The following is a 26,885-nucleotide window of genomic DNA, read 5'->3' as shown; positions in this document are numbered from 1 at the left end:
TATTTTAATAGATTTCAAGCTATTGTTTGCTTTAGGGGTTAGAGAAATGTGTGTTAACAACTACAAAAAGTTCTCAATTCGGAAAGGATCTCTATGGAAATGACTCAAAACCCTGTTGCTCGTTCTCTGTAGAACCAAAGATGGTTCCAGAACCATTCCAGTTAGGGCAGTGTTTATTCTTCTACTGTTATCTATAATTCTTACTTTAATTAAGCTCACTAACTTAGTCTTCTGGAGTCACTCCTGCTTGTTAGTTAGAGACGGTGGGTTGGACTTTCACAAAACTTGGGCTTGTTCATAATTTTCATACAATAGTAGTGGCAATCAAGGCAGAGGACCTTCCTAAGTTGATAACTACTACTCCTTTATGGCAGAGCTGCAATGGGAATGAATATTCCAGCATCTCAACTGTCTCCTCAAGTTTGGGGAGTCAAATATGACCTGTTCTAACAAATCAGGAATTTACTAAACACGGCACAGACTCTGCTGAACTCCCCAGCTGTCATTTTATTGGCTGAACTGGATATTTTAGCAGATTGATAGGAAGTATTGGTATTTGGTTGAGAACTGAGCTTTTCTCACAAGCCACAAGAACCGTGTGGCTTCACAGCAATGGGTGTCTGCTTTTCCTTAGTGCTTTAGGTGGAACACTTACAAGCTCTTTTGACAATCTCAGGACAAGAATATATAATTCAATATGTTATCTATAGCACGGGGCCCTGCCTGAGTTTAAGTGGGCCTCAGACATGTCAGGTGAAAGGATGATGCAATCTGCACGTGGGCTATGGCCAAGCCAGAGCAGGAATGAGGCCAGGTGAACCTAAGCGGATTGAAGCCATAGTTACAGGTGATGGGGGGGTGGGGTCAGAGTTCATCCTGCTCTTTGCCGCTCAGATCTGTCTCCAGCCCTGCTCTCACTAGATCATATCTGATTCCTATGGAGAAGAGAAGGTGGCAATAAAAACTTAAGAGCTGAAGCTCTGAAGATTGTAAAATCCTGGGGTGTGTGACACACTAAGGAGAGAGGCTGTCTCCTCATTTTGTCACAGGGCAACACTGGCACAGAGAGGGCTCCATGCACAGGGCTGAGCCTGTGGGGCAGCTCTAAGCTGGGTGGCACTACACCCAGTGCAGTGTGGAGATCACGCTGCTTGGTGGAGAACTGCAGGGTCCGGCTAGCATGGGTGATGCCCAGCCAGAGCAGGCTTGCTTAGAAGCGCGTATTAGGGGTGCCAAGGGATAAAAGTGGATGGAGGGCTACTTGGCAGCAAGCTGGAGATCACGGGTCACAGCTGGAGATCACGGGGCCAAGAGGTAGTGAAATTTGGGCTATGATTATTCCCAATTAGATTGTTTCTGGCCAGGAAGAGATCTAGGCACTTTAAATTAGGGTGTTTTGGTCTTATGGAAAGACTGCTGTTGATTTCTACTACTCAATTTAGCACAGGTTATGAGCGGTCATAACTACACATTTTTGGCCTTCAAAAGTAGGATTTAAAGAATCAACAATTAATGTTTGATCTTTCTTCTCGTGAGTGTTTCCTGTCTAGTTGAAGAGCTCCTCTTAGGGGCCTGGGCCAGAGTAGAAGAAGATGACCCGATGTCTTTGTGGCAACGAAAACAAGGGCATTCTTTATCCCTCCTAGGACTTGCAGTGCTGTTTCAGACTATGTCACCTTGATAAAGAAGGTCAACTGAGGGGCGGCAGATGTCCTGCAGGTCCAGTATGGCAGGTGAACATGGAGTAGGCAGAGGGTGCTGTTACCGGGTGGAATGGGGGAAGAGGAGAAGAATGAAAGTGGTTTGATTCTGAGTAGAGACACTGAGTCATTGGGTGTTTGTTGTTGTTCAACTGCTTGGTGAGGAAAGACTGGGCTTGTTATATTGAGGTTCCTCTCACATTAATTGAAAGCGCAGCTGGAAAGCGGGAGCCCCCCAGCTGCTCAGGTGAAGCAGACAGCCCTTAGAGTCATGGGGAGTTGGGAGAGAGAACATGAGAAACACTCCAGGTGGCTATTTCTTGGTCATCTGCTAGGCACAGCCTACTTAGCAGGGCCACCTCGTCCTGTTCTGTCATCTTCTCTTGCTCGGTGAGGGTTTCCCATCTCAAATTCATTCTCCAGACACGACCAGAGTAGACTGTTTAGAATGCAGGTATAAGCCTGTCACTTCCCTGCTTAAAGATCATTATGTGGATTTGAAATCCAATCCCCTCAACGTGGCGTTCCAGGCCCTCCATGACCTGCTGCCCTCTTGAATGTCATATCCTTCCTTCCTCCCCAGTTCCTCCTGCACTTTGTGCTCCTGCCATTTTGATCCACTTTGAGTCCCTTGAATCCCCCATCCAGTCTCCCCCTCTGCCTGACACACTTTGCCACACATGGAACACAACACCATCATACAGTACATCATGAAGAATGGATGAGGCTACTTGAGGATCAGTGGTGATCAGAGAGGCCTGGGCCTCCAGCTCAGCACTTAACTCACTGGAGGCATACTAGCTGGATAGCTCTGATCTAATCAAGCAATAATCTGCAAAGAACTTTGCAAACATTAACCAACATTAGGTAAGTTTGGGAAATAGAGGACAGGGTACCCAAAGGAATAATCCTACTATGACAATTTAATTTTCCAAGGAGAGGTCAAGTGACATAGGAAATGGAAGGCAAAACCCAGGGCCACTTACCCAGCCAGAGCCCTGCCATCCCACAGAGACAGCCCCACGGCAGAGCTGCAAACGAGGACCAGTGCTCCACCTTGGTGAAATACAGGATGACCGGGGTGAAGGAGATGAAGATTAAGTTGAAGAAACCCAATGTGGAGACAAAGTGTGCCGCTTCACCAAAGTTGGCACTTCCGAGAAACATCTTAAACAAAACCTAGAACGCGAAAGGAACTCATTAGCCGCATAGTCAGGGACATTGTTGTATCAGAAAGGCAATTTCTACATCATGAACTAACTGGCCCAGGGTTTATGCTCTATGTCTTCTTATCCCACCGTCTCCATGGCACTAAATGTGCTGCTGAGATAAGGAATTCAAATGCCTTTAGCCTTCATATGAAACAGCAAATGCCATAAAATGATTTCGACTTTCTGTACCTCAGGGATACTGCACACTGGGAAGAACACCACCATCAGTTATGGCTATAGGGTGGATGATAAATAAGAGTGCAGATAAGCCCAGAAACATCTAGGATTGAGGTGCCATCAGTTCTTCTCTTCAAGCATGGGATTCATTTTACCTTTATTTTGACAGGTACTGGAAACTAAATTGGACAGAGAGAGCCTATCATTATATTATTGAGAGAAATAATAACAATGCCATGGATTTATAAGCACTTTTCTCTCTGAGCCTAAAATATTTTCACAAGTACTGTATTTATTCTCCAGATTTAAAAAAAGATGGTCTTTGTTTTCTGGATTATAAATCTGTGTGTAGAAAAAGATGGCAAGGAGACATCAATAGCTAACCTAAATCACACATCAAGCTGGGGACGAACCAGTTCTCTAGTCCATATTTCTTGGCTTTTTAACCCCTCTGCTTCCTTTATTAATCCTCAAACAATGTAGCACAGAGTAGCTCTTTTCTGTGGTGCACATACGATTTTGTGCATGTCAGCAAATATTAGCACTCCCAGAATGAATACATCTGTAACATGGTCAGGAGAATTCTCTCTATAAAAGAGCCATCCCAGGCATATAGCAAGTCCAGGTATTGCTTTCAATTTCAACTAAACGTATCATTTTTTTCTCTTGAGAGACTTAAGAGAACTTGAGCACGTGCTTGTGGTATTTGGTCACATCACACATCTCCGTGGAGTCTCAGCTGGGGGCAAGTTAGACACTAATGGTGACTGAGTGAACACCTGTCAAGCTTGTCACAGAATCAATGGGCCAGGAAATGTCGATATGGAAATAGACACAATGTCCTCTGAGCTGCAGAGTTGGTGAATAATCGGAACAGGCATCCAGGGGGGATGCAAAGGGCATTTTCTGCCTTTCAGAGAGGATTTTCTCATTGAAACACCAAGAGAGGTGAAAGTGGAACAGTTCTTTAGCTAAATCCAGAAAGTTGGCTCTGAAAAGTGGAGCCTTGGTGAATAACCTTTTAGATCTGCTCTCTTAATCCTCACTTCCGAAGTCAGGGACAGTGACTCCAAATAGAGCTTTCACTGATGACAGTCCACTCCAGGGGAGAAAGAACTGTGAGTACAAACCCAGAGTATCCATCAGAGAAGAAAAGAAGCTCTTCATTTAGCTAATAACATGGTACGGGGTTAATATGCAACAAACAGTAAACTCTCAAGTGATAGCCGGTTTACTATTTTTAATACCTCATTGTAGTTGAAATAATGACCTCAGTAGTTAAATTAAAGAAACATAGGGGAGAAATCTTTCTCGGCTGCTGCTACAACTGGTGGATGATTTGGGAGGGGTTGGGGCACGGACCACAGGCTTTGGAGTTGACCAGTCCGAGTTTAAATCTTGGTTCTATCACTTCCTGGCTGGATGATCTTGGACAAGTTACTTAATCTTTCAAAGTCTCAGTTTCCTCATCTGGAAAGTGGGGATAAGTACCTATGCCTCATAAAGGTGCATTAACACAGGTGAAAATTTCTAGCAAGCACCCAGCCTGTAGCAAGTACTCAATAATTGGTACTTGTTATTATTTAAACCATCTTTTTTTTTGCTAGTCAAGATTTTCTTTGTCCTTCCTTCTTTTATTACTTAAAAGTCTAAGCTACAAATGACAATTGAGTACATAAGGAAGTACACAAAATACCTTATACAGTGCAGATGTCGAGGCCGAGCCCACTGCAAATGCTACTCCTATGATGGAATCAGCGTGGAAATTATCTGCATACGCCATCATGACGATGCCAGTGATTGCCATTATTGCGGCAACTATCTATCAAGTAGAATGCAAAGAGAAAAAAATTTTTAATTGATGCCTCCATACCCCAGAGCAAGTAATTGAAGGCTTCGTGGGAGTTGCTACATGCTTCCTCAAACCCAACTACCTCTTGTACATCACTGTTTAAATGTAGGAAGGGTCAGTATTAGCAAGAAATCCGTATGCTAATGAGACATCCAGCAGAAAATATAGAAGCTGCTCACATTCTAATTAAGGGCTAGTAATTTTAGTTTAATTTTTAGATCAACTTTCTAGAGATTAATACCCATAGTGGCGAAATAAATTTAATAGGAAGTCACTTCTTAGCATTTTCATCTGTACTGTGTTCTTTTTCCTCAGACAATAAAGCATACATTTTAATCAGCTCCTTGGATCAATGCATGTTTCTGAACATCTCCACATAACCAGAACCCGATTATGGAGACATAATATTGATGCAGCTAAGAGGAAACTTTTAGGCCAAAGTGAAAAAAAGAAAGAGAATAACCTCGCAGAATGATTTATAAGGAGCGAGCTGAGTTTGCACTGTCACTTGGAATATCAAACGGAGGCTAGTTCTTCCTTTTGTTTATATGCAAATTAAGCCACAGAAAGATACTTTCATTCAATTATTCTAGAGCATTAGCTGTATAAAGTGAAATATTAAGAATTTGCTTGAAATCATAATGGTTGACTGTAAATTAATATGATCCTTGGTATATTCCACACAGGAGTCCACTTCCTTTGTAAAATGCTGGTTGACATCTGTTTCTTTAATTTACCTTGAACTGGTTCTACTGGAAAACATTTTAAAGCTACAATAAACAGTAAAATGACAACTCTGGAACAGGAAACACTATGTCATTTCCTCGTGAGATAGTCTCACTGACTTTAAAATCATGATGCAGCTTTGTGGGAAATTTAAATATACCTGGTGATCAATTTTGTTAAGTTTCAGTTCTGAGTATTCTCGAGTGAATCAGTTCCTCTGTAGAAAGATTTCTCACATATGTGATGTTTTCTGACCCTTTGAAATATTATTAGTGAATTATTCATTACAGCAAAATATAGATCTTCAACATGCAACTGTAGACTTGCTGAAGGCCAGTGCACAAAGTATGATAATGATGACACATTAATTTAGATGCTGTTAAAGCATTTCTTTTGTTAATGACCATCCAAAGCAAGGGCACAGCTGGTTTCAGAGCCAGCTCCATACTAAAGCGTCTTTTATGAAAAACAGCAGGAGTACTTGAGAACAGAAGCCGACTTGTCAGCAGTGAAAAACTGTCTTCATAAAGCGTTATCCGGGAGGCTGCTTGGTGGTGGGGGGGGGCATTGCTCTTGCTGACTGAGTATCACAGTCTCTAAGCCTTCTAGCCATGTGTTCCAGTTAGACTATGCCTCAAACTATAGGGAATATAATTTAATACAAATGCACACAATGTGAGGTGTCAAGGAAATTTTCCAAACAGGAAATCATAGACTCATAAATAAACCTGGTGAAGTGGTTACCTAGACCTGGGAATTCTGTGAGACTTATCATTTTCTTTGATTTGGGGATTTATAGTTCAGCCAGGGATTTGCAACATTTCTTTGGGCAATCTGATGTCAGAGAAATGAAAAGTTACATTAAACACTGGCAGTTTCTGATTTGTTTTTGTGTTAACTAATGTTCATAGGTTAAAGTATTCATGTACACAGATAGATTTCCCTCAAAATACTGAACTTGTAGGATAATAAATTTGAATTAATACTTGTTTTCTTTTTACCAAACATCAGATGTATTATCTTAGTCAAAAAAAGGTAGTTTCTTCAAGACAGGGATAACAGAACACAGTGTTAATCCTAATGAAACTTTAACATGATGTGCTGTTTAATATTTAAAATTATGAAAATTATTCTATAATATACAATATCTGGGTTTAAGCAATTGTGTATAATATATAATTCTTGGCTTAGGGAATTTTGAAAACAAACAGTCCACACAAAAAAGAAAAAAGGGAAAAAACCAAAAACACTGTCTGGAAAGTGTTGAACATTTAATACCATTATCCTCAGGATATGACCCGGTTGGGAACACTTTCTTTTCTGAGTCAGCCATTAGTAAAAATACATATGCACTGTATTTCTATTATAAGTTTTCTCAAGATAGGAATTGGACATGGACAAAGATTACATAATTTTATAGCAATTTAGAATTATAGTCATGATGAGCCTCTTAAAGATCTCCATTACATTTTGTATTTAAGTGCTTGTGAAAGTATTAGCTCAGACCACTTACATTTGACAATTTAATTATACCAGTGTCTCTTTGAATTGCGGTCACAGAGAGAAGCATTTTTCACTTCACGGGGCCAGACAGTGCTGTTAGTTAAGTTCCAAAAGCATGAAAATCTGAATACTTCCAATGTTAGAAAAATTCTTCTCTACGGTATGAACAGTTATTTATAGGTTAATAATTTATAGGTTATATAGGTTACCTGGGGGGAAAAGAGAAATTATTTTCCACATTTCTATTTAAATTTCACAACTATCTGATAGAACAAGTTCTCTATGGCCATGTTTAAAATTTTTTTTCAGTATGTTTCTTATCTACACAGTTGGAACTGAGGGAAGGAAGCTCAGCTAATCTAGAAAATGCAGGGAAATGTTGGGTGGCAGGCTCGTTTGGAGTGTTTGGATGATCTTAGAGTGGTTCTGCCTGGCACCATTGGTTAATTGCAGAGTAAATATTCTTGAGAGTTCCGGAGAATATGTAACCCAAGCACAGGTCTGAGTCATGTGCGTTTTCAGAAGTAATCAATCGTTAAGGAAGGATTAATAGTCTGTCTTCTCAACAAAAGAAGTACAAAATGATTCTTCTTCTGCTCAGGATGCTGGAAATGTACCTGCAGGAAGCCAGCGCTTTAAATACTGTGTCAGAAGGGCTCACATGTGACATCCACATGCTGACAAACACAAAAATGCTTCTGAGCACATTAGCGTCCACATGAGGGACTCCTCTGCGGATGGTGCCATCTCACGGTGCCACCTGCTTGGCTTCAGAACAACATGGCTCTCCTCACAACCTACTCCAGTTGCAGCCCCATAACCAACCAGAGGTGTCTAAACAAGATGGAAACCCACCACAACCGTTACTTGAATCTGACCTGGGTGAAAATGTTAGTAACCTTAGTGATCATAAAGCTGCCAATGCCTCAGTTTTAACCTTCTAAACCTCTGGGTTCTCTCACATCATGCTGTGCCCACCTGGGGTGAAGACCGTGAGGAAGAGGATTTATTTAACCCATTATCGTTGCATGCTCCTTGAGTGACATCACCACCTGAGCCAACTACCTTCCTCTGTGGGCTCACTTCCCTCGGAGAGTCTCTGCATCAACTCTCAGGGCCAATCAGAGGGGGACCATGACGGGGACCTGTTCTTAAAGCCCAAAGAGGGCTTTAACAGTAAACACTGGGTGATCTCACTGAAATGTATACTACCTGTGGCCCTGCCTGAAAGCAAGGTTTCTTTCCCCTCGCAAAGAATTAGTTTGTATAGGTAAAGCCTAGAGAAATAGCTGGCTTTTGGCTGATTTTTGTTTTCTTTTATCTTCATATTTTTTCCTCTTTTGACTCAGGGCCTCAAAACCCAAAAGGGTCCAGCCCTTCTCTGGATCTCCAGGAGGGTTTATGAGCCTCATTACAGTCACTGTGTTTCTCGTTGACAAATGATTTCCAGAACTATCATTCGCATAACAATATCAGCTCTTCTAGGATTCAGGGTACTGAGATGAACCTTTAACTGCTTCTCTTTCTAACTGTAACCCAAACATCTTTCCTTAATTTGCCGTGTGGTTAACCCTGTTTCTGGAGCTGGATGGAGCAGGTAGGAGCTTCCCCGGCTTACGATGGACCTTGAATCCCAAGCCTACATTGGGCTCTGAAATGGGGGGCCTCAAAGCTATACTGCTGGCCAGACTGCACTCAAGTTCAAGACTCAAGGTTAGCTGCTGAAGGTGGGATACACATTCATAGTTTGGCCAATGAGACCTGCGCTGATGATCACACTTCTTCCCTCTGAGTGTGTTTGGATACAGTCCATTTTCAGGGAACCATGGCTACACAGAATCCTTAAACTTGTCCACATGTTATGTTTAAGCTTCCATAAAGAAGAGCCATCTGTTTTACTCAGAGCCAATGAAATTGGACAAGAGTTGATGTGTGAGAAATGAAAGAGGTGGGCAGTCCACAGCTGTCCGGATACTCTGTGTGTGTGTGGGGGGGAGGAGGGTGGGTCCCTGGGGCGAGGCAGGTCAAGCCTGAGTCTCAAACTGAGATTCCCATCCTCCACCCCACTGCCACACACATACACATCTGTTTTTATATGAAAAGAAAACCCATCTGAAAATGATCCCAAAGGAAGACCAGGATGGAAGAGAAGGAAAGAAATCCCAGAAGGAAAGACTCAAGAGTATGTGTGGAAGTTAGATGAGACCTATTGACTGCACCTTGTTGACAGGGATAGGGTTCCTTTAGGGCATAAAATCGGAGAGCCTTCCCAACTCAGCTCTCCCCTCCCTGTATTCGTGAATCATTCTCCTGCCAAGAGGAGGATGAAAGGGGATGAACCCCACTACCCATCCTCTACTGCCTCCAGCGGGAAGCATGAAGGTTCTAGACAGAGTAGTCTGTACTGCCCAGGAATGAAGAGTTACTGCAGAAATGCCAATCAGAGGCAAGATGGAAACAAGATTGTCTTGAATCTTATCTAAATATGTAATATTGGCACAAATCAGTAGCAGCTCAGCTCCAGGGTCCTGATTGATTTAGAGTGCCCTGGAGCCCAATCTGAATTCAGAGAAGAGCAGTTTAAGCAATGAAAGATTCCATTTAACTGTCATACCCCAGTCAGTTCTTGGTGGATGGAGGAAAGTCTCCAAAAGAGCCACAGTTTGGGAAACTAAACACACAAGGACCCAATTATACCTAGAAAATAGGTGGCTGCCAAGCTGAAGGGACACAAATTCATTTCCTCAATCTGCTATAAAAGTTGGAGTCTGCTGAACCATTCACCGCCCACCAATTTTCTTCACATGTTCAAGGAAATTTGAAAATGAATGAACATTTTCAATTAATAATATAAAAATAAGGGGGAGACAAGATCTGAAAGAAAGGGTGTTAATTTTCTAGTCTGACATTTACTTTTCATTGGAGTGAACTGGATGCCAGTGATAGAGAAGAAAACCTGAAGCAGTGGCTCATTTGTTCTTTTTTGAGGAGAACCTTTTTTATTGATATTCTGTGATCAATATCAATATCATTGATATTCAGTGATATTCTGGTTCTGATGAATTTAAGAATGCTAGCTAAACAAAACAGGATCTTGGAGATGGGAAAAACACCCGTCTTCAATGCTGCAAGAGCTGGATTCTCACTTAGCAACATTTTTGCAATTAAAAAGAAAGGTCTTTTAAAGAAGTTTACTAATTTCCACATGATTATCATACATCAGCTGTAAGCAACTACTTATGAGTTTTTTAACACACCAAAACTCACCAGCAAACTGGTTGAAAGAATTTCATAATAGAAAACTAAATGTATGGCAGACTACCTTTCCATCTGTGATTCAATCAATATTCCAAGGAAACTAAATATTAACAAGTTATTCAAAACATATAATTAGTTTTTATGTGAGCATTGCTAATTCTGGCCAACTGGTGCTCCAGATAAACCCGTATTTACTGATATTATAATTTAAAGCATCCTTCATTCTGTTCATCGTGTCATTTTGACATGAAAAATAGAAGTAGGGGAGGCCATATGTTTTATCTTAAGGGTGATCATCCTTGGGGGTCATGCAAATGAGAATCATAATCCCCAAACTATCTTTTTCTGAACTACTGAAGACTTAGAATGAGTCAGAAATATACATTTTGATTTGATGACTGAAAGCAACCCTTTAACTACTTAAAAAAAGAGTAGTCCAAGTGGGGTGGCATCTACAGGCTTTGTCCTATTTATGGGTGTAGGCAATAAGAGCTGCATTTATGTTGTCAGTATTCTATTTGTCTTCCTCTAATTTCTCAAATGACCTAATTATACATGTTCTCAATATGTCTCAGAAGGAAAAGAACTGCTGATATGGTCAAAAGGCAAAATGCTGAATATGTTTCAGTGCTACTTATATTCCATGGCCTGATTATGGGCATTATTAAAATTACACCTTGACATTCTTCTAGAACATGGCATTAAACACTTCCTAATGTTTCACAGTGAGAAGTGAAGCACCTCCTGTCATTTAGAAAGAAAAATACCTGACTTCTCCCAGCATGCCTGACATTAATATTTACTATTTTGTCATTATGATGTCTTAATTTATGTATTTACTTATTAACAACTACTTATTGGTACTTAACAATTTTTCTATCAGGTCTTATTACTTACAGATGCTGTATTAGTTTCCTGAGGCTGCTGTAACAAATTACCACAAACTTGGTTGCTAAAAACAGCAGAAATCTATTCTCTCATAGTTCTGGAGGCCAGAAGTTCAAAATTGGGTAGGACCATGCTCCCAACAGCAATGCTGGGAGAGAATAATATTACATTCCTGCCTCTTCCAGGTTCTGGTAGCTGCCCCGGCTTTCCTGGACTTGTGGCTGCATCACTCCCATCTCTATCTCTGTGGTCACATTGCCTTCTTCTCTTCTTGTGTCTTTCCTGTGTGTGTCTCTTATAAGGATACTTGTTATTGGATTTAGGAGCCACCCAGATCAACCAGGATGATCTCCTCTTTGCAAAATCCTTAAGTTAATTATGTCCATGAAGACTATTTTTCCAAGTAAGGTCACATTCACAGGTTCTGGGGATTAGAGTGTGGACACCTTATTGGAGGCCACCATTAAACCCACCACAGATGCAAATTTTAAGATAGAAATGCTTTGTAGCTTCTAGGCAGATTTCCTAAATCTGCCATTTAAATGTTACACAGCTGAGCTTTCCCCCCTAAAAGTCTTCAAATAAACATCAAGCTAGCTTCTTTTGATATGACCTCTTGCATAACTGAGTTCCATGGTTAAATGCATTCATTCACTCTAATACAATTGATTTGCTCACTGGTAAATCTAATAGTGAACATATCTATTTCCTTTTGGTATTCACATGACACTGAAAGAGCAGAAAAGCCCCTAAATCTCCTTTCTTGCCCTCTCTTCTGACAAGGCCCTCCAAATACTCATGGGTGATCCAAGGTGGTAGTAGATAGACAAGAGAAAGATCTTGTAAGCATGAGTTCATTCACTATATCCTTAAATATGTAGAGCCCCTACTTTGTCCCTTGTATTATTCTAGGTGTTAGAGATAGAGGTAGAACTAGTTTCATGGGCATATGACCTATGCAGATGCAGTGGGCTCCCTGATGTTGCCATGTTGAAATTATTCACAATTTTTTTCAACAGGAGGCCTGCATTTTCACTTTTCACTGGGGCGCACAAATTATGTAGCCCAAGCTGAATGGATCAGTGAGCAATGTAAAGAAGGTTCTTGTTCTCAAGTACTTGTCAGGGCACGTGATGGTGGATAGACAGTACCAATGCTTCATGTGTGAAAACATGATGCTAAGCCCTTTGGGTTTGAAATCTAAGATTAGCTGTGGGGAATGAGTTTGGGACCACATCTGGTACTGTTTAATGGTATCACAGACTGATTCAGTTTCTTGTGTTGTCTTCTGCTGTAGCTTTTCACTTGTTCACGTCAAGGTTCAGTTCTGAATTTCTGAGCAGCATTTCCCAAGATACAGCCAGAATTAGCTAATTGCTAATTGGCTATTAAGATGAAGTTTTCAGGATAATAGCTGTCACAAACTCTCTCTCTAATATAGACATGAATTTCAGCATTTAGCAGGGCAAGGACCTTGGAATCATTGCAACAAGAGCAATATTTTGATAGCAAAATGTGTTTCAAATCCAGTCTTGGACATCTCTTTTGGAGAACAATAATTGTGTGATGTTTATCTTCTGGAAAAAGGCTATTCATTTGGACCTCCTTTCAAAGAACTATTTACTCAATATTTTCATCATGGTGGCATGCCAGATTATATGAATGAGATCTGGCTCCTTACATCTGCATGTTTTTCAATCAATCTAACAAAGATCAAGGATACAAAAAAAAGTTTTATTTTTAAATCCATGTTACCTGTGAAAGGGATAAACTCAGAACTGAAGTGGTTGGTGGAAGTTTAATGCAGTTAAATTAAGGATTTGTACCCCAAAGTAAGAGTTATTGCTCCTAGTTCCATATCTAGTTAGTCACACTAGATATATAGCCACTTTTAACAGCATTGTGCCATTACTGGTGACTTTAATTACTGTTCGGTAACCTTATCTACTTACACCAATATTAATTAAATCCATCTCTGGGGGGAAAAAACATGAGGGAGTTGTCCCAACATATGTTGATTGGAAAAAAAGCAAATCATAACCTTTACTGTGGCTAATTTTCTCAGACCCTTCTTTCCCGGGGACAGAAGGAGTTGATCACACCATTAATTCTAAGAAAAGAACTTCTTTTCCCTGAGTGCCTCCTGTTGAAATCAGCTGACTGATTCCAATGGAAACAATCTCTTTATCTTCTCATGATGTTGTAACTGCCTGGGCGTCCTAATGCAACTTCAAATTTCAATCTGTACTCAGAAACAAAGGGAAGAGTTTTGCAGAAACTCCCCAAAACAAAGCAGCTCTCCTCATACCAAGGATCTATGATTAAATGTGGCCTTACGCATTGAATCAAGTGTGCCATTACCCTCACTCCCATGAACCTGTCTTTCAGCACGATCCACGACAGCAAGAAGACAAAGGCTTTGTTACAACAGAACAGAGCAGAGACATCTGTGGCTGTCAGCTTCTTTAAAGCCAGTAAATACAGGTAATTAGTCAAAGTCCATAGAATAGAAAAGGGAGCAGTTCTTTTAAGAAAGAGCTTCAGTGTCAGACCATCTTCACCAAAAATTCGACTGCATTCCCTAGAGAAGAAATAGAGGTTAATAGTCAGGTATTCATTTTAACACATCTTGTGTAGACTAACTCTTGACAGCCATTTTTAGGCAAGAGCACAAACCCTGAAGACCCCTCATTCATCTGTGGAACCTACTGAACCCAGTTTTGCCACCTACAGGCTGTGAGTGCAAAGCGTTCCATGGAGGAGTCCACATCTCCCCAGGCATAGAGCTGAGCCCTTCCTACCCATTCTCTGGCGATTCCTGGGGGTAGCCATTCTGCTGTTGCCAAACATTCTCAGAGAAGCCTGGAGAAATCCAGAAATGAACGGTTGCTGGCATTATTAGCTATTTGAAGAGACAGATGATCCTTTCCCAGTGGACGAATACAACAGGGTCAAAATGGTTGCTGCTGTTTGAATAGGCTACAGACCACGTGCAGCCTCACATATCATGGGTAGGCATGCACAGCTTGGGATTTTATTATTCCTAAAACATTATGCCTTTTTCTGACATATCTGCCCAATGGACAAATTTCTTTTTCCGCTAGCATTTTTAAGGCAGAAAAAAATGAAGGAAGCATCTGTGATAACCCCCAAATGGTAAAATAAATAAATAAAATTCAGGTTGCATTTATGTACAAACACCTGGCCATTCTGGAGGAATTGTCTGAATTCATTGTGTAAAAATAGTCATTTCAGTTAAATCTTTGATTTGCTTGGTTTCTGACTAAATTGATTATTTAGCCCAAAGGACTGTTTTAATCAAAATGCTGAAGCTGGCGATACATATAGGCAACATCGAAAGTGATAGAATAGCAGTGCCTTTTTGATTATGGACTGAAAACAGGCTGGGAAAATTCAGCTTTATTTTTTTCACTCAGTTGTACATGAACATTCGAACTTTCATTGGATAACTGTCTTGTACCAGGCATTGTATTTTCAAGAGTAGTATAAATATTCCGTTTAAAGCAACAAGTTATTCATATTTGCACGTTTATAATGTTTATAAGTCTATATAAATGGCTCTAGGTAGTACTAGTTTCTGGTGTCTCTTCTAGCTCTTTCTGAAGGGAAATAATTGTGCCTCAAAGTATTGCAAAGCAAAGTAATCTCCAGCCAGTGTTTGCCTCCCATGTATGAAGCAATTTACCCTACAGGGCGTGACAAAGTGGTGAGCCTCCAAGCACAGGGATACGGCTTTCAAAATCAAGTCTCATAGTAAACGTTGCTTCCAAGCAGCTGAGAACACAGCGCATCATAGGCCAGTGATTCTGGGAAGGTTAAAAATGCATTTTGAACACATAAGGCAGCCATGTCATGATTCTACTCTCATGTGGCAGACAACCAAAATGGAAAGACTTTTGTAAAATGGAAATGGGATTCCCAAAGCTAAATTTTAACTTGAAGGAGACAGAACATCAATGAAGGGACTAAATAAGCCAGAGGCGAAGCCTTTTGCAAAGTAAACAGAAATTACACGTGCTCACACACACAGGTAAATGGATGGCCTCTCTGTGGGGACATGTTTTGTGTTCTGTACTTACAAAGGGATTTGCTCTGTGAGGAAGTCTGCCAGGGAGAACTGGAGTGGAGAGTTGTGGGTTTATCCTGACATCTATAACTGCTAAATGTCCCTTAAAATACACGTTTATTAAGAACCACAACAAATCCATTTCTGATTAAAGTATTTCTTTTCTTATCACTGGCCTTAGCCAGTGATGGTACTTCCTTCCCAGAGCCCACCGTCATGCTGGCTAGAGTGCTCTCCAGCCAAGACTTTGGATTCAGGAGAGAGAACACCTGCCCCATGGGGAAGCCAGTGGGGGCACATGGATGGGGAGAGGCCCCCAGGCAAAGCGCTGCTGCCCGGCAGAGGCTCTTGGCCTGGCTCATCCTGGCCCCCAGGTATTGGCTTCCTCCTTGTTACCCTTTCTTCTTCCCTTCTCGTCTCACTGCCAACCCTCTCCCCACTTGTCACTGCTGTTACAAGAATTAAAAATGCTGTCCATTCAAACGCCAGTTCACCTGGGTAAAACCTTTTGCCATTTAAGCAGTAAGTGCTGGGAAATGTGATTTTTTTTTTTTTTTAAAAAGATGGATTTCTATGCAGAAGGAAATAACAATAGTAGGTCTCTCCTTGGGCTGATGAGATCAGAATTTCTAGACAAGAGGCATTGACAGGAGGCAAAACTTGGAAAGAAGCTTAGAAGTCAGGGGACACTAATAACGTAACTATGCTCATCATTGTTCTAGCAGCTACTAGTTATGGAACCCTTTCCGTATGTCCGATGGCATCTTAAGCACATTTCATAGCTTCCTGACACATGGCAAATTTATCTTTGGCTCTAGTTTCATGCTTTCTAGAGTTTTTTTTCCTTAAGAAATTACCCTTTGATACCCTTTTGATATACCATCAAAACTATGGTATATAATTTTTTTCTTCTTAAATTTCAAATTCACCTGAGGCAATTGAATTCTCTTGATAGTATATAAATGGAATGATTGAAATATCAAAAACGACTTCCAAATGAACAATCCTTACCATCTAGATCTGATACCCTACTGAAAATTCTTTTGATGTTAGTGATAAGAAAAAGACTGGAAATGCTTTCATGGCATTCAAGAGAAAAGGAGAAAATAGGCAGAGGCTCTGGCGCTATGGGACAAATCCTGTTTTCAGTCTTATATACGAACTCTATTTTCCCCTTGTTCTGCCATGAGAGCATCAGTGCCTTCTTGGCAGATGGTGTTAATGAGTCTACAGGGAAAAAAGATCAAGGATCTCAGCATTTTCTGGCAATGTTTACCTCTCATAGGGAGGGGGCCACTGGAGGATATTCATTCCTTTCACAGACAATGGTTTCTGCTTGACAATAAAAGCTCTTTGATTCAGTTTCAGAAATGGTCAACTTCACACTAGGCACTAACAGAAGGAGGTGTCTTGTCAAGTCACAGGTCTCACTAAATTCAGAGTTAGTTCAACATGAGAGATGCGGTGAAGATGAAACTCATTCCCCAAACAACACTTCTGTCAGCAGGAGCCTCTTGTAAATGTATTCTCTTCAATAAAACTGACTTGGCTTGTTTTGAGGTGTTCTGAAGTCTTACTTCCCAGACTAAACTTTTGCTGTTTTTATCAGCATGTGTGTCTAAACCATAGGAACACATGCTATGGGTAAATGGAGGTATTTTCAAACAGGGAGAAATTTATTCGGATAATCATGTCCCTTGCAATCATGTATTACATATTGTTATTAATAAAGATCTTATGCTCCAGCATCACGTCTGTTTTGATGGGAAGAAATAGAAAGTATTTTTAGCAATCCCAAACAGGTATAAGGTTTTTTTCTTTCCTCCAAACCAGAAAACATTTATCATTCTTGAATTGGTTTTTGTTTCTTTAATGATAGCTGAATGTTCATGGACACACGTGGAAAATCAGCTCACAGTGTGACTTCAATATTCCTGGGCACTTCCAAGCTGGTGATAAATTGGAAGTTGAAGATTAAGCCTTCACAGTGTCTTAAGTTTTCAAGAACAGTCTTAGAATGCATCAATGGTAACAGTCACTCCTTCCTTTCGTTAGGTAAAAGGGCAAGAAAGAAAGGTTGTTTTGGCTCCTGCAATACACATGTATTGTCATTCTGCTGAGGAGCAGTAAGTGGGTGAAGAAAACTGTCTCTCTCCCACCACCATCTGCTGAGGTCAAGACTGCTGTTTTGGACTTGAGGATATGGGGAGGGGGAAGGGCAAGCTGTGCCGAAGTGAGAGAGTGGCATGGACATATATACACTACCAAACGTAGGGTAGATAGCTAGTGGGAAGCAGCCACATAGCACAGGGAGATCAGCTCGGTGCTTTGTGACCACCTAGAGGGGTGGGATAGGGAGGGTGGGAGGGAGGGAGATGCAAGAGGGAAGAGATATGGGAACATGTGTATATGTATAACTGATTCACTTTGTTGTAAAGCAGAAACTAACACACCATTGTAAAGCAATTATACTCCAATAAAGATGTTAAAAAAAAAAGACTGCTGTTTTCTCTTGGTGATCAGAGTGACTGTCCTGGAAGTTATTCCTTAGTTCTGGCTTTTCTTTTCAAGAAGCTGTCTGTTAGCACAGGACTTTGACCCGAATGCTGCTTTTGCCTTCCTTGAGTGCTATGCAGGGCTGGATGACATGTCTGCCAGCTTCCTGATCTCCCCAAGATGGGGCTGCAGAAGTCAGGTTTAGCTCCGAGCAACCACTAGAACCATGGCACTATCAAGTTCATGGCTAGCAAACCAACAGACAAGGCTGTCTGTGCTCCTAGCCAGAAAAGAACAGCATCTTTTAAAGCATCCCAAGGCCAAACTTCCCTTTACCTGAGACCAAGTCATTTCATCTGCTGTAACACCACTGTGTCCAGAACACTGAGCAAATGTTTTTGTAATAATCTTATTAATACAGTTTTTTTTTTCTGGGCTCGAGATCCTAGGTTGTTCTTTTAAAATGTGGCAAGAGATAAATTGATCTGAATTAAAATCTGGGTTCCATGATTTATAAGTGTGTGACCGTGGACAAGTCCCTGAATCTCTCCAAACCTATTACCTCTTGTGTTAAAATGGGGATAATTAACACCGTCTTAAAACGTGGCTATTACCACCAATGATGGTTAATAAGATAAGATACACAAAAGCACCAGTGCCTGGCATATTGTAGACACTTAATAATTTGGGGTGTGGTACTGATTCTGTTTCCTTGTGTTAATATGTTCACTACCGACCTTAGATCCTGCCTCTCCACACCTTTCAACTCAACTCATATTCCAAAGAGATGAAATTATGCATATTTGCATGAAATTGTTTCAAACCATCTCATATTGGCCATTTAACATGAAACCTACCTGAATTTTTTCATTGGAGATTGCTTTTCTTGAGCAGTGGCCAGATGACCAGAGTAATAGACTGGGAAAAACATAATGTTCCAGTTTGTTGAAAACCAAGTCATGAAGAATGGACAGTAGAAGTTCTTATAAGTAATTTTTACAATCTGTGTGGTTCCAACCCAAGATGATGACACTGACAGGATGATCAAAAGTCCCCAGATGGCCTTCAGAACCATAGACGTACAGGATAGGCAGCGAGCCTTGATTCTGTTTTCTTGGCTGCTGTTCTCAGGATGAGTCTGTGTTCCATCATCCCCTGCAAACAGGAAAGGAATACAAATGTGTGGAAATCAAGTTATAAAAAAAGCAATCAAAAAGGCAGACAGTAGACTCACCAGTGTTCTTTTTTTTCTCCTGCTGTCATTTGAAGAGACAGATAACTCTAGCTCATTTTCTGTCTGGAATCTGGAGTCTCTGCTCTGTAAGGTACAGTGTGTATCTGGACCCCTATCCAGGCTATGACGATGCTCATGAACTTGGTGGATGCTCTCTGTTCCTGGGTGTACCCTATCCACTTCCTTGTGAGAGCATTACAGATTTCAGCTCCAAAGGCTTTGGCCTTGGCCATGTAACCTGCTTTGTCTAATCAAACGTAAACAGATGTGTGGTATGGCACCTCTCAGCAGAAGCTTTAGGAGGCATCACAGGGTCCCACTACCTCTCTAGCTCTTCCTTTCTGCCACTAGAATGGAGAATCCCAAACAGAAGCTGCTCGTTTGGTCTATGTAGAAGAATGAGCAGGACCCTGTGTCTGCTGACATGAAATGTGAACAAGAAATAAGTATTTGTGGTTATATTCCACTGAGTTGCTTTTTTTTTTTTTTTTTTTTTAACTGCAGCAAAGATGACTATTAAGTTGAAAAGGATGTGTACCCAAAACAGAGCAAGTCTGGACTGCACAAAATTACCTTCCACCTCAGAGCAAATTACGACTTAACATGTTTCCGGGAGCACAGTGAGTTCTGCTTTGTATTTTTACATTTACTAAGAAAATGTGGTAGCATTTTTTTCACACTAAAATAGTCAAAGCTCTCTGAAAGTGACAATCATAATGGCCTTCTCCACTGATGGAGAAAACAAGTTCAACACAATGAATTTATATACCTGTCAGGAAATTTAATGGGAGCAGTGGTCACCCTGAGTCCCCAGATAGTAGAATCCTGGGGGAAAGGAGGCAGGATTGTCTGCAAGATTCTGCTGTGTCTCCAGGGACCTCCTTTAAGCGTAAGGCTTATCCTGGGGTTAAGAAAGTGGTGCAGCCCACAGATAGCAAGTGAGAGTGGATGGTTTCTCACTTTTCCTCTCCAGAACCTGCTGGCTCTCCTGCTGAATGTGTGCGTACTGCTTAATGACCCCGGTGGGATTGCCCCACTGGGGTAAAGGCTTTCATCCAGCTAAGGCTTCCTGATATAATTATTTGGGGAAAGTGGGTAGCAAGATTTGAAAGTGAATTCTTCACTGCAGAATATAAACCAAGTAAGGATGAACACAGCAATTACTACATGACTTCCAAGTCTTATAAACGGAGTTCTCAGAGCCTAGGCCTCCAGAAGATGAAAAGTGGTATTCTTTTATTTATTTATTCAACAAAGTCCTATGGAGACTACCAGGAGCTAGTTAGATAGTTGGGTCCCAGGGGTTCAAACAAGGAAGACTTGAGCTCATAATCTAGACAAAGGCCAGAGAACACATCTAATACAGTATGAGAAGGGCCAAGTATGGCAGATACAAGGCCACATGGAAGCAGAGGAGAAGCACTTGTTAAGAAGAGAGGGGCAAAATGATCAGAAGAAACTCCCATGATGCAGTGACATCAAGATGAGTCTGTAAGTATGTTAGCCAGCTCCCTTGGCTGTGTACAGACTATAACTGATAACAGTTCTGCAAATTCCCTCTATGACCATGTGGCTTATACAGAGAGTAAAGGGAAAAAACAAAAATGAATAAGAGGGTGGAATAAGAGACTCTGGTGTTGGAAGGCTGGGAAGGGAACACGAGCCTACCCAAATAAGTAGGTATTATTCCCATTTTACAGATGAAAAAAATGAGACTTGTATTAAAGGTTGAGCCTAAGACAGTATGACTCCGAGGTCTAAACTTTTTATTCTGAATATTGATTCCCTCTAAGTTTCAGGCTTGAGCTCCCCATTTAAGCACTGGAAGTTTCAGAAATAGTTTGGAGAAAAAGTTCTGTTTCTTGGCAGGAATGGCAGTCTTGAATGAGATTTAATAGAAGTGATATTAAGAGAAAGGTGTACTCTACTACACTTCAGATCACATTATTCTCAGGGAATAGCTTATAAAGGAGGAATGATTCTACAAAGATTTTAAGTATCCCTTTGAGTTGATATCTGCCTTCACGGTCACCTTCTTTGAAGATTGCATCTGTACCACCGTCAGAGCATGGAGAATATTTCTGATGACACCAATAGTCACCTAAATCCCCACCTAGTATTGACTCATTCCTTCTTCTGCTAACTAAATTGAATTGTTGACAATTCTTTAATTTTACTATCAACAGATACCGTAGAAAGATTGGCTCTCCAGAGTTCTTTTATTTTTCTGACCATTTTAAGCATGACTTTCTAGAGTCCTGGTTAGATTTATTGTTTTGTATATATCATTAAAATTGATTTACCAGGAATTCCATCCATTTCTATGAACTTTGATTGGAGTCATACAAATTGATGGTAGAGGCCACTGGAATTTGGAAATATGAGTGAAAGTCCTAGTCCTGCCATTGGATGGCCCTGAGTATATGTTTAATTCCATATTAGGTTCTCTGTCAAACAGTGATAATATCCATCTCATGGACTTCACTTTGAGGTTAAGTACCATAACATTCATGAAAGAATGGTGAGCTGCTCTTCAGATTATTCTCCTTTTCTCTCTTCTTTTTGGTGTCTAGGAATATCCCAAATGTCTTCTGAATCATTACAGAAAGAGTAAATCATGCCCCATGTGGTCTTTAGTGGTACAGTTTTTAAGATTTGTAATCTGTATATGATAGGTAGGGCAAATTTATTAACCATATTTAATTAACTGGAACATACTGTTCTGCAAATAACTGGGATGATAAGAATATTACTGTAACCTATTAAAGCCAATTAAAAGTTTTTGAAGATTTAAGATGTGATTTTCTTCACTTTTTAAACAAGAGTTTTAGCCTTGGGGTCCTTAGTTGCTGAGATTCCATTTTAAAATATTGTCATTTTTTGAAAAAATCTTTTCTCATATAAAACCTCTTATCAAATAAGTAGGACCCTACAAGAGGCTTTCAACTTCCTCTATACCTTTGTTTACCTGAGTCCCCTGAATTACCATTTCTCTTCTGTTTATTTTTTAAAGCTAGTGTTCTCAACATTTGAGGGGTGTTTTTTCAGGTTTTTTTCACTACCCACTTATTTTGAATAGAGTATTTTGTTGTTTTTGCTGTTGTCACTATTGATTTTAAGGATGCAAGAGATTTTATTATGTTGCTGGCCAAGCTGAAGGAATAAATGGAGAAGGAGAGATTGAAAATGTAGGTGGAAGAGATGGAGAGAAGGTGATCATGGATGCAGAAGGAGTCCACATCAGAATGGTAGCAAACACAAAAATCAAAGGTGGTCCCCACAATGATGGTAATTAGCAAATTAGCAAACAAGAGAACAGAGACATTTTGAGGCAGAGAGGAAAGCATCTCTTAGCACACAATTGTTTTAGTCTTTTCAGGAAAGTAGAAGTGTGGTCATATGATGAGAGGAAGTGAGTATGGACTCTTGAGCTTGAGAGCATCTCTGGGGAAGGCAGTACGATGTCCACCACCAAAAATGTAACAGTATTGGGCAGCAGCCTAATGGACCCAGCTGCATTTTAAAATGATAAGTTTGCTGGGAAACCCATGGATATAGTAAGGAAATTTATCTAGCAATTCCAGTAACCAAGTAACCCAGGAGTTGGTAAGTGGTCAGGCAGATGTGAGGAAATGCCAAAGGTCTTGATTTAATAGTAAATGCTGATCAGGGAGACAACTGAAGTGTCCTGAAGGAGGTGTAAAATTGGGAAAACTAGAAGGGCTCCAAGGACTGGCAGTCCTGATAAAGACAAGATCAGAGTCTGTGATTTTACTGGTACTTTTATTCTTCTCAGGATGGGTACAGTGTGCTATTACTAAATCCCAGGATTGAGGTAAAAGATGCTGGCTTTTGACATCTTGAAGATGAGAGAATTAGTTTCCTTATAAACTGCATTAGAAGTCACTGTTTAACCATGTGTTAAACCCTCCAATGATAGGTTTTGGTATTATTTCTCTGCTACACTGTATACCATACATCATTAGCGGATTATATCTGCACATTTCCTTTTTTTTTTTTTTTGCGGTATGCGGGCCTCTCACTGTTGTGGCCTCTCCCGTTGCGGAGCACAGGCTCCGGACACGCAGGCCTAGCGGCCATGGCTCACGGGCTTAGTTGCTCCGCGGCATGTGGGATCTTCCCGGACCAGGGCACGAACCCGTGTCTCCTGCATCGGCAGGCGGATTCTCAACCACTGCGCCACCAGGGAAGCCCTGCACATTTCCTTTTTTTCCTTCTCCTCCCACTTGATAAACTTTCCCCACATACACTCCTGAGAGTCCATGTAACATCTCTACATTCTGTGCCAATGGTGAGATCTTTCATTGCTGGCTAGAAGCTTACCAAATGTACCATTATTTAAGAGATTACCCACATACCTGATCTGTTCTGCCTCTCGGCTCTATGTCCACAAACTCCCGAGGATCCTCGACTCTGAAGTTCAAGAATAGGAGCAGAAGAATCTTCGGTGACAGACAGAGGGGACAGTTGTCTGCTGATGCTACTGTGTGAACTGGGGCAGTTGGCTCCTGGTTTACATCGAGTAACTGATGATCTGGAGGTACCTGGGAAGAAAGAGGTCAGACCACTTTGAGAATTTCCTGAAGGAAAACAGATTTTTAAATGCCTTGGCAGTAAAATATATGGAACATTCATTGAGTTCATTTCTAATCTTAAAAAAGGGGGTCCTAAAAAGAGAATGCTATGTTGGCAAGGTCTGTGTCCCTAAGACAAAGGGTCTTTTTAGGTAAATCCATTAACTGGAAATGAACATTAGAAAATGGTGTTTGGGTTGACATATCTGTTCTGAATTAGAACTGTTATCACAGTCAAATAGGTTACCTCAAGGAAAGCAAAGTGGTGATACGCTCGCTTCCTCCCTTTTCTTCGTAAGGCTGACTGTTGAATTCCTAACTGGTAAGACTGCCAACAGGGTCTCCTATTAAATCCACTATACACTTTTCCATCAGATTGATCACTAAAATCCGACTTTATTGTGTCTCTCTGCTCTGGCTAGGACTTCCAATATTTTGAATAAAAGTAGTGAGAGTGGAATGCTTTCAGCTTTTTCACTGTTCAGAATGATGTTAGCTGTGGGTTTGTCATATACGCTCTTTATTATGTTGAGGTAAGTTCCTTCTATGCCTACTTTCTGGAGAGTTTTTATCAAAAACGGGTGTTGAATTTTGTCGGAAGCTTTTTCTGCCTCTATTGAGATGATCATATGGTTTTTATCCTTCCATTTGTTAATATGGTGTGTCACACTGATTGATTTGCAGATATTGAAAAACCCTTGCATCCCTGGGATAAATCCCACTTGATCATGGTGTATTATCAGATTTGGTTTGCTAATATTTTGTTGAGGACTTTTGCATCTAAGTTTTTGCATCTGTGATATTGGCCTGCAATTTTCTTTTTTTTGTTATATCTTTGTCTGGCTTTGGTATCAGGGTGATGCTGACATCACAGAATGAGTTTGGAAGTGTTCCTGCCTCTGCAAATTTTTTTGAATAATTTAAGAAAGATAGGTGTTAATTATTCTCTAAATGTTTGGTAGAATTCACCTGTGAAGACACCTGGTCCTGGACTTTTGTTTACTGGGAGATTTTTTAAAAATTACTGATTCAATTTCATTACTGGTAATTAGTCTGTTTATATTTTCTATTTCTTCCTGGTTTAGACTTGGGAGAGTGTACATAATTACGAATTTCTTCTAGGTTGTCAGTTTTATTTGCATATAGTTGCTCACAGCAACTATGATCTTTTGTATTTCTGCCATGTCCATTGTAACTTCTCCTTTTTCATTTCTGATTTTATTGATTTGGACCCTCTCTTTTTCTTGATGAGTCTGGCTAAAGGTTTATCAATTTTGTTTATCTTTTCAAAGAAATAGCTCTTAGTTTCATTGATCTTTTCAATTTTTTTAGCCTCTATTTCATTTATTTCTGCTCTGATCTTTATGATTTATTTCCTTCTACTAACAGGTTTTGTTTGTTCTTTGCTTTCTAGCTCCTTTAGGTGTAAAATTAGATCATTTATTTGAAATGTTTTCTTTCCTGAGGTAAGCTTGTATAGCTATAAACTTTCTTCTTAGAACTGCTTTTGCTGAATCCCACAGATTTTGAGTCTTTGTGTTTTTGTTTCCAGGTTTTTTTTTTTGTTTTTTTTGTTTTTTTTTGTGGTACGTGGGTCTCTCACTGTTGTGGCCTCTCCCATTGTGGAGCAAAGGCTCCAGATGTGCAGGCTCAGTGGCCATGGCTCACGGGCCTAGCTGCTCCGCGGCATGTGGGATCCTCCGGGACCAGGGCACGAACCCGTGTGCCCTGCATCGGCAGGCGGACTCTCAACCACTGTGCCACCAGGGAAGCCCCCCAGGTATTTTTTTATTTCCTATTTGATCTCTTTAGTGATTAATTGGTTGTTTAGTAGCATATTGTTTACCTCTACATGTCAGTGTTTTTTGCAGTTTTTTTCTTGTAGTTGAATTCTAGTCTCATAGTGTTGTTATTAGAAAAGACGGTGATATGATTTCAATTTTCTAAAATATACCGAGGCTTGATTTTGTGGCCTAGCATGTGATCTATCCTGGAGAATGTTCCATGTGCACTTGACAAGAATGTGTATTCTGCTTTTGGACAAATGTTCTCTCTATATATGTATCTATTTATTTCATCTGGTCTACTGTGTCACTTCAGGCCATTGTTTCCTTGTTGATTTTTCTGTCTGAATGATCTGTCCATTGATGTAAGTGGGGTGTTAAAGTCCCCTATTAGTATTATGTTATTGTTGATTTGTCCATTTATGTCTGTTAATATTTGCTTTTATATATTTAGGTGCCCCTATGTTGGGTGCATGTATATTTACAATTGTTATATCTTCTTAGATTGATCCCTTGATCATTATGTAGTATCCTTTTTTGTCTCTTATAACAGTCTCTACTTTAACTCTATTTTAATTCTGTTTTGTCTGACAAAAGTATTGCTACCCTGGCTTCCTTTTGATTTCCATTGGTATGGAATACCTTTTTCCATCTCTCACTTTCAATCTGTTTATGTCTTTGGATATGAAGTGAGTTTCTTGTAGGTCTTGGTTTTGGATCCATTAGCCACTCTATGTCTCTTTTTTAAAAAAATACTTTTAAAAATTGAAATATTGTTGATTTACAGTTTGTGCCAATCTCTGCTGTACAGCAAAGTGACTCAGTTATACACATACATACATTCTTTTTTAAAAAATATTCTTTTCCATTATGGTTTATCCCAGGAGATTGGATATAGTTCCCCGTGCTATACAGTAGGACCTTGTTGTTTGTCCTTTCTAAATGTAATAGTCTGTAATAGTTTGCATCTGCCAACTTCAAACTCCCAGTCCATCCCTCTCCCCCTCCCCTTGGCAACCACAAATCTGACCTCTGCCTTTGAGTCTGCTTCTGTTTTGTAGATAGGTTCATTTGTGTCAAATTTTAGATTCTGCATGTAAGTGATATCATATGGTATTTGTCTTTCTCTTTCTGACTTACTTTACTTAGTATGATAACCTCTAGTCACATCCATGTTGCTGCAAATGGCATTATTTTGTTCTTTTTTTATGGCTGAGTAGTATCCCGTTGTATATATGTACCACTTCTTCTTTATCTATTCATCTGTATATGGACATTTAAGTTGTCTCTAAGTTCTGGCTGTTGTGAATAATGCTGCTAGAAACACAGAGGTGAATATATCTTGTTGAATTATAGTTTTGTCCAGTTATATGC

At 40.2% G+C, this 26,885-nt stretch overlaps 1 protein-coding gene across 2 annotated transcripts in view; it reads right to left on the bottom strand.

Moving 5' to 3' along the window:
• The window catches only part of SLC35F4 (solute carrier family 35 member F4), a 293,691-nt gene that overhangs the window by 3,683 nt on the left and 263,123 nt on the right, over positions 1-26,885 (bottom strand). Inside the window, exons 2-6 of one of the 2 annotated variants that reach the window (XM_059059500.2) lie at positions 23,512-23,697; positions 18,756-19,053; positions 13,677-13,896; positions 4,785-4,910; positions 2,687-2,879 (exon numbers count right to left, since the gene is read on the bottom strand). In XM_059059500.2, the coding sequence (XP_058915483.1) occupies positions 2,687-2,879; positions 4,785-4,910; positions 13,677-13,896; positions 18,756-19,053; positions 23,512-23,697 (1,023 nt within the window). Of the gene's footprint in view, positions 1-2,686; positions 2,880-4,784; positions 4,911-13,676; positions 13,897-18,755; positions 19,054-23,511; positions 23,698-26,885 lie in introns of those variants that run through there. The other variant, XM_067028424.1, reaches the window with a different exon arrangement.

The sequence above is a fragment of the Kogia breviceps genome, chromosome 3, assembly GCF_026419965.1.
Source record: "Kogia breviceps isolate mKogBre1 chromosome 3, mKogBre1 haplotype 1, whole genome shotgun sequence".
In the NCBI taxonomy this organism is placed as follows: Eukaryota; Metazoa; Chordata; class Mammalia; order Artiodactyla; family Physeteridae; genus Kogia; species Kogia breviceps.
The sequence above is the reverse complement of the archived record's forward strand: the minus strand, read 5'-3'. Positions and strand labels throughout refer to the sequence as shown.